The 8692-nt window shown below is 48.4% G+C and overlaps 1 protein-coding gene across 13 annotated transcripts in view; it reads right to left on the bottom strand.

Moving 5' to 3' along the window:
- mbnl1 (muscleblind-like splicing regulator 1) overlaps positions 1–8692 on the bottom strand; it is a 45982-nt gene that overhangs the window by 12233 nt on the left and 25057 nt on the right. For all 13 annotated transcript variants that reach the window (XR_013812421.1, XR_013812422.1, XM_079751228.1 and 10 more), the window contains exons 3-4: positions 1309–1479; positions 628–843 (exon numbers count right to left, since the gene is read on the bottom strand). Coding sequence is in view for 11 of the 13 variants with exons in the window: in XM_079751228.1 (XP_079607354.1) it covers positions 628–843; positions 1309–1479 (387 nt within the window). In the remaining 2 variants the exon portion in view is untranslated. The remainder of the gene's footprint in view (positions 1–627; positions 844–1308; positions 1480–8692) is intronic.

The raw sequence follows: 8692 nt of genomic DNA, 5'->3' as shown, positions 1-8692 counted from the left end.
TAAAAAGGCAACGGTGTAGGGCTGAGAGGTCTAGCCACATTAACAACATCGATGCATCAATATTTATGCCTGTGAAACCATTAGCGGGCACTGCATATCCGAGCTAACCATTTTTTTAGAAGCTCGCTGAGGAATCTTATAGATTGCAGCTAGCAACGAGGAAGAAAATACATCTCAACGCACATTCCCCTCTCGATGGACGGCTCCTCTATAACACTGCCAGAAAAAAATGCCTGGATGCTGGATACCTCGCTATAAACTACCAAGCCCCCCCTGTCCAGCACAGCAAGATCCTCGCTGGGGCTCCGTCAATTTATTGACCTGGACCCCGTCTCAACAGTCTGCCTGTCTGCCTGTCCATTGCTCCATCTATCTATGTGCCCGTCTGGCCCTCCACCCTGCTCTCTCCCTAACCTCTGTCTGGTGGTCAGTAAGTTTGTCTGTCCTTCTACCTCATCCATCTATCTATCCATCCATCCATCCATCCATCCGTCAGTCTGTCCATCCGTCCGTCCAGCCATCAGTCCATCTATCCATCCGTCCGTCCGTCCATTCATCCATCCATCTATCTATCCACCCATCTATCTATCTGCCCCTTCACCAACCGACCTCCGCCCCTTCGCTCACCTCCAGTCTGTCCGTCCTCAGCAGCTTCTGTGCGGCTGCGTTCTGCAGCTGGCCGACCCCGGCCTGGCTGGGGGCCATGAGGACGGGGCCGCTGGACATGATCTCCTGGGGCATCAGGCCCGGGGACATGGGCCCCATGTAGGGGTTGAAGGCCGCTGCCGTGGCAGCCGCCAAGCTGGCGTTGGAGGCCATGTTAGGAGCCACCGAGAACATGGGCTGGGGTGAGAGAGAGAGAGAGAGAGAGAGAGAGAGAGAGAGAGAGAGAGAGACGGAAATAAAGAGAAATAGAGAGAGAGAGAGAGAGAGAGAGACCAAGAGGGAGGAAGAGAAAGAGCAAGAGACAGAGAGAGAGGGAGAGAGAAAGAGAGGGAGACAGAGAGGGAGAGAGAGAATTAAATGAGGCTAGGGGAATAAACAGTTATTACAGGGGCTAGGCTCCCCCCTTGTGGAACTCAGAGCCTTATCTACACGGCTACATTCTCTCTCGTCTCAAAGACAAATCAAACATGAGCACGATGCAATTGTAATGGTCCAATGGTCCAATTCTAATGAGCCGCGTCTATTCCTTTGCTCCCAATCGCCCTGTCAGCGATCAGCAAGTTCTACCACCAGAGAAAAAAGCCTTATGCGTGTCTTTGATGTTCCCGATGCCTCTCCCCGGCTCCGCCTCCCCTAGCTTACCATGGGCGGGAGCTGCGAGCCAGGTATGATGGCGTTTGCCAGCTGCATCTGCTGGGCCAGCATGGCCATGTTCTTCTGCTGAATCAGGTTGTTCCTGCCGTTGATCTCGAGCTGCGTCTTCAGGTGGGAGGGAGGGTGCAGGTACTTGCAGTTCTCCCTGGAACAGCGGCCCTGGAACGGGAGGAAGGGCGGGGGGGGGGGGGGGAGAGAGAGAGAGTGAGGGGGGCGTTCGGCGAGGCTTATCTCCAGTCTCCTGTGAGGCCGGTGTGGTTTCAGATTCAACATGCTGCTACCAAACGGTTTAGCGCAGGACAGATGTTATAAGATATGCGTCAGGGGCCGTTTTAATGTTGGTGTGTTGGATGGGGAAATAGTATCCCTATTATTGACTTGGTCACATAGTTTATATGTAGTCCGAGACCGCAATCTCAGCTTGGCAAAAGATCTGAGCTGGGCGCTAATTGTTAAGGGCTAGCTATTCCTGCACGCAGGAATTATTGGATGTGTGTGTCTGTGTATGCACCATTATGGATGTGTGTGTGTGTGTGTGTGTGTGTGTGGGGGGGTGTGTGTGTGTGTTTTGGCCCTGAGAAAGGAGCAGTGTCCAGAGTTCAGGCTGGGATCAAGTCTGGCAGTATCTATTAATACAGCCCCCCCTTATCCTCACATGATCCATAGATGTGCCCCCGACCCACCCCCACACACACCCCAAGGGGGCAATTCCTCTCACTTTCAGGCTTTCACTCTTAAAGAACAACTCTCTCAATTGTCCTGGACGGAGATCTTTCTAGGTTTTTTGGATACTCTTTTACCATTCCACCAGAGAAATGAGTCTGGGGGAGAGACCTTTGGGTTAACTAAGGTCAATTCCTGGAGGTTCCTTGAGTTAACTGCGGCAGGGAGGTATGCACACAAACACCAGGGTCAGGTTCCTAGAACAGGTGGGGCGATCCCACCATAACACACACACACACACACACACACACACACACACACACACACACACAGGCAGAGGGAGGGACAGAGCTGGGCAGACTGTGACAGTGCATGTTCCCCTCGCTGACAGACGTCTCTTCCCTGCTTTAGATCCGTCTCAACGCGGCCTCACACGGCGTCTCTCCCCGCAGCTCCTTGGTTTTCACTGACACTGGAGCGGAGGACAGGTGCAAGGCCCCGGGGGGAGATGAGGAGAGAGTGAGTGAGGGTGGGGGAGCGGGGGCTGGTCTTCAGTGACTAAGAGTCTTACTTTAAGACACAGTGAGCGCACACCGTCCCCAGACGGTCCGTAAACCTCCCTGTAACCGAGGCTCCGCTCCTTACAATTTCTCTGCAATTGAAAGATTCACACACAGGCACGAGCACACACACCCACACACCCGCACACACACCCACACACACACCCACCCACACACACCCACACACACACACACACACACAAGGACAGCGAGAGACAGCAGTGCTGGCTGGCTGTTGAGATGTGACTCTGCATTGAGATAGAGCACCTTCTCATAAAGTGTCGGCATACAGATTCCTGTCCTGTCAGATAGCTGCCAGAAGTTCCTTAACCCTGTCTCCCTGCCTGCACACAATATAGTCGGGTGCCATTTGTGGAAGAAATGTGAGGTTCATTTCCAGGAGCTCTGGGAAGCTGTACAAAGAGACGCACCACGCCGCCCGAGACGAGATGTCTATGGCCTGGGCATCTGAATCATAAATTATATAAAAGGAAAGACAGGATATGAGAGGCAGTGACGGGAGGACTGATGTGCATGCTGGTGATATTCGGCTGATCCAGACAGCCAGACACACACAGACACTAATGTCTTGCGGTAAAATGTGGATACATAAATCTGGAGTATGAATAAAGGTGTAACGACCCTGCCGTCTGCCGCGCTGCACTGTGCTGTGCAATTATCTGGGAACAAAACAAACAGACTTTAATCTTTAAATGTTAACGTCCAGGAGAAAAAAAGTGCACAGGAAACAGATCACCTCTTCACTTTGGCATTTATGGATTATTTGTTTTTGACTTCATCCGACATCCAAGCCCCACCCTTAATAAAAAGGATACACACCAAGTAATTGCGTAGACATTTGGCTTTAAATGGCAGCATTCCACATCATCTGAAGTGGATGCGGCAGCAAAGTCCTTGGATTGAAGACACAGCGATGACTTGCATTCAAACCATCCACAAAGCAGTTGATGGATTCTACCCTCTGTCCCTCTCAAAGAGACACAGCAACGCTACCACAGAGTTACAAAACCGCCGGTGATAGGAAACACAGAGTTACAAGACTGCCGATGATAGGAACCACCGAGTTACGAAACTGCTGTCGATAAGAACCAGGGAGAGGGATGCCAGTAAAAATATAAAAAAGGAACGGGAGAGGAAGAGAACGTGGACTGAGCAGTGAACCACATGAAGCTGTTGAGGGTTGGCGTGGAATATATCCCATACATGAGACCCCCTTAGAGAGGATAGCAAAGAAAAGTCAAACTTAAAGTTTCTCCATAAACAGGCCCTCAGCGATAGTCACACGGCCCGAACGTGGTACTTTACGGTGCTTACTATAGTTTAACTTAAGACATTTAATTATATTCTCAAACTGAGTTTCTTTCCCCTGGTGCAACCCCCCTCACATACACTTACAAACTCACACACATTGACACACACACAACTACACACACACACACACACACTCACACACACACACACCGATTGGGCCGTAGAACAGAACCTATATGCCAGTGAGCTGAGCTGGCATTCAGAAGGATTCAGGCTGTGTAGGCGTGGGGCTTTTGAGGGACTCGGCTGGCTGAAAGCAGGCTCTGATCGCACCCGGCCGAAAAAGCGCTCTCGGCACGCATGGGGGCGGGCGAGGAGCGTGGGGCGGGCACGGAGGTGAAAGAGTGGCATGGGTTGGAGGGGGAAGGGTGGTGGGGTGGTGGGACATGTGATCGCGTTTCCTTCACCCCGCCTGAACCTGCCTGCTGACGGAGGGGTTGACTGCCATGTCGCAGCGGTGGCAGCAGCAGCAGCCACAGCAGCCCCGGTCTAGGACGGAAACAGGTGTCCTCCGCTTGACTGCTGCTCCGTCATGCAGAACACAACAAGCTAAAACATCCTTAACCCTGACACGACAGAGCGACAGGCAGACAGGCAGAGAGACAGATAGGCAAGAGAGCGGCCATATTGAATCAAAGTATACAGCTTCCAAAAGTAGGAACACAGGAGAATGGGAGTAGCAAACTGTCAGAACGACGTAAACAGAAGGAGAGAGAGCACAAGAGAGAGAGAGAGAGAGAGAGAGAGAGAGAGAGAGAGAGAGAGAGAGAGAGAGAAGAGTGAGCAAGAGGGTAAAAAAGAGAGAGAAGGGGAGAAAGAGGGAGAGAGAAAGAGAGAAGAGAGCAATCGAGAAGGAAAGAGAGAGAATAAGACGAAGAGTGGATGACTGAAGGCAGACGCTTGCTCACATGATGTTTGCCGTTGGCTTTTATAACATCAGCAGCCTTGAGAAGCAGCTAGCGACTGTGTCCACGGCAACATGACTACCATGGCGCTCCGATAAACATCGTCATTGCTGGAAAATTCTTGTCCGCCTTCATAGCCACACCTCGACGATAGATAACGATAATCTAGATGTATGAACCTTGTGGTCATGTTGATTCTATATGCACTCCAAACACAGCCTTATACCTTTGATTTATAAACCATATTTTGTTTATACACTCTCACACTTTCATTTGAGGGGAGCAAATCATATTCAATGTTTTTCTGATGAATCCAATTCAAATGATCTGGCCAAAAAAAACGTTACAGACAGTTCAAATCATTAAAGAAAATTGAGTGGGATAAATCATGTCAATCTGATATTGCAATGCTAGGAATGGTGCTTCATAATTCATAATAAAACCAGCATGCGTATCCAAGTTGCTGCCAGTACTAGAAATGCCAGGAAAATCAATCAAAAACTAGATAAAAGTTAAGAGTAAAGTTGAACCACCTGCTGTACTCCAAATCCTTAATTAAAGAAGGATGCACACGCCTATCATAAACACACATAATATTTGTGTTGCTAAATCTCTCGAGTACCATCAAGCACCACAACATTTGATGTTCAGCCTAAAAACAACAAAAATGTGCTGGAGCTGCATCTGTACCATCTGGGCCTCAGCCATGTGAAGGCTCGGACCTCCTGCGTCATCCAAAATGTAATAAATGTAATAAAATGTGCAAATGTAATACAAAGAAATCTATTTCCACGGCAAAGCAATCCTCAAGGGTTCTATCTGTGTGCGCTGCCCGGCTGTGGGCGTATCTATCCCTGGAATGATATGCTAATTAAAAAACGTGGTGTTTCCAGCTGATACATACCATACTGCGTGTTGGTGTCTCATGGTATGCACTGAATTCATGAAATGGTTCCCTCCCCCCCCCCCCCCACCTAAACACACACACGCTCACTCTCGGTGATGAGGAAAGAAGCTAAGATGATGCATCTTACTGCTTGGCTACACAAAGAGGTCTGAATCAAGCGGATGAAGCTAACTGCCTGTTACAGCCTGTTTCTGTTTCAGGTGATTCAGCGCGCTCCGCAGCGGGCTGCAGCATGCGCAGATTGGCCTTGGTGTGTCCGAGCCGGAGCTGTGATCACATCCAGACTGGGAATTGCAAATTGCGTTTGGAGCTGCACCCACATTGGCTCATAATGAAATGGATTGATTGTTTCGGAATGCCGGCCCATTAAAAATCCAAAATGATGAAAGCAAAAAGCATTCACACACACCACGTCCAGATATTTAGACTGAAGCGACTGATATGAACTGAACTGCATAAAGGAGCTGTCTGGCTCGGCTCGGGCAAAAAAAACAGATTTGCACATTGCCAAATGTCCATTATCTCATCATTTTTTTCTTCAAAGGAAAGCATAATATTTGTCGCAAGCTTCCCTTCAATCTCCACAAGCCCATTCGGCAGAGCCCGCCAGGATGTAAATGAATCATCCACATCCTGATCATACCCAATATAATATTAATAACCACATCTCACTCCAGGCCCTGTCACTTGGACCAGGGCATAATCATCCTCCCACTGGCTTCTCCACTGCCTAATTGAAGATTGAGCTTTAATAAACATGCTCCAACCTGATCTCTGGTTCTCTCTCTCTCTCTCTCTCTCGCTCTCTCTCTCTCCCACTCTCTCTCTCTCTCTCTCTCTCTCTCTCTCTCTATCTCTCTCTCTCTCATTTCCTTTGCTTCTCTGTCGCTCTCCCATACGTGCACAGACAGACAAACACACACACACACACTGGACGCACACACACGTGCAAGGACACACACACATACACACACACACACACGCCGGACACACACACACACACACACACACACACACACAAACATACACATAACAAGGTGCACACACACACACCCTTCTTTGTGCTACTATGTGGAATTTAGGTAAACAGTGAATCAATAAAAGAAGAATGCTGGGTTGGGCCGTCTACCTCGCTTGAACGGTGGAGAAGAAAGTGCGTGTGTGTATGTGTTTATAATAGACTTAGATAGATATACCACTCAAACAACTTATTTACAAGGTGAAAACTATGTAAGCTGTTTGGGTCCATGATAGAGTAGCAAGAAAAAGCCAACAGGCGCCAACATTATGTCCTCTGCCCTGGTGGTTCTTCATGACCCAAAGGACTGTAAATCTAATCGACCAAATATCAAATAATATAATAACGTCATCACAGCCGAGTAGCCCAGTTTGATCTCTCCCCGCTCCAAACCCCAATATTGAAAACACAACCGCGCCGCTGATTGTTGGTTGTGTTTCTCCGTTCTTGTTTGAGCAGTTTCTTTCACCCGCAGCCAGTGAACACTGACTTCTGTCCAAAACAAAGACACACACAGACACAGGCGCACACACACACACATACACACACACGCACACCCAGAGGATGAAAGCTGTGTGTCCTCACACCATGGTGAATGGGGCTTTGTTGTGCAGCAGCAGAGAGACGGCGGCTCAAAGAGACGGGCCCCAACGGTGGCCCTCTTGTTGTCTTGCTGGGGGTCTGACGCCGCATGAAACCTAAATCACCCTGTGCTACTGTGTGGTACGGTTGATACCCCCAAGCAACCAATTATAAAATGTGAACAGAGGAAAACATATGCATCAACTACACAATGTGATCTATGGATACAAACTATAAATATAAAATTTGGTTTACTATGATGAAGTCTTAACCCCCAGAATGTGCCATTAATATAGACTGTATTGTACATTTATATTATGAAAAACTACCCTCCATAATATTACTAGCATCTTTAAGTGCAGTACATTGAATAAAAAAACACACATTTCTCAAAACTTTTCATTGAGGATGATTAAGGAGTAAAGTAAAGTTCAGAAGTGGAGGTTGATTTAACAGCGATTGTTGAATTGCCAAATTCAATTTTGTTCCTGTTGTCTCCCCCGCAAGCCCTCAAAGGCAACACACACACACACAGACACAGACACACACACACACACACACACACACACACACAGAAACACACACAGACACACAAACAGACACACACATCAGGCCCTCTAGGTGAGCTCATCCCTATGAGGGAGCCTCTGCTAAACTTTACCAGGGGGGAGGAGGTGAGCAGTGATGTTTGCTAGCAACTATGATAGCCTCCCCCACCAAATGACGCATTACTACCCACTCTGAGCGAGCGTGGGATGGGAGTGACTGGCTTTAAGGGCTTCAGTGCCGCGAGGCTACGCACTGCACCGGAAGCCATGAGGTTAAGGGCGCTAAATCAAAATGTTCCTAAAAAAAATAGTACAAAAATGGCTTGGGTGGCAGGGTGTTATTGCGGTGTCACTCCTCAGTCCGTAGGACGGTTGCGTCGCGTTTAATAAAAGGCAACGGAAAAACAGGCCACAGGAGAGATTAGTTCCATATCATAAAATACCTGCACTTGGGAAAGGCCATAGAGAGAGCGATAGAGGGAAGGGGTGGCACAGAGACAGCTACAGGCAGGGAGCGAGATAGACAGTGTTATGAGCCGTGGTCATATTTGTGAGTTGTTTGTGTATTGTCCGTCCCTCTGTTCCGGTTTCTTTGTGTGAAACGTTTTTTTCTGCACGACTTTTGATTGATTTAGTTCTTTCAGTGTTTGTGTTTGATTGGTTGGATGCGGGGCGCTGGATCCTGCTGATTGGATATCCATTGGCAGCTATAGCTTTAAAGATTAGCACCGGACCCCAAACATGTGTCCACCTCCATCTTGGCAATGGCCTGTCTGGGTCTTCAGTTAAGATTAGAATGTTGCTATTTGATACGACTAATAGATTAAAGTATTTTCCTTTCAATTCACTTTTTGTGT

The sequence above is a fragment of the Pollachius pollachius genome (genome assembly GCF_949987615.1).
Source record: "Pollachius pollachius genome assembly, chromosome: 14".
NCBI classification, from domain to species: domain Eukaryota; kingdom Metazoa; phylum Chordata; class Actinopteri; order Gadiformes; family Gadidae; genus Pollachius; species Pollachius pollachius.
The sequence above is the reverse complement of the archived record's forward strand: the minus strand, read 5'-3'. Positions and strand labels throughout refer to the sequence as shown.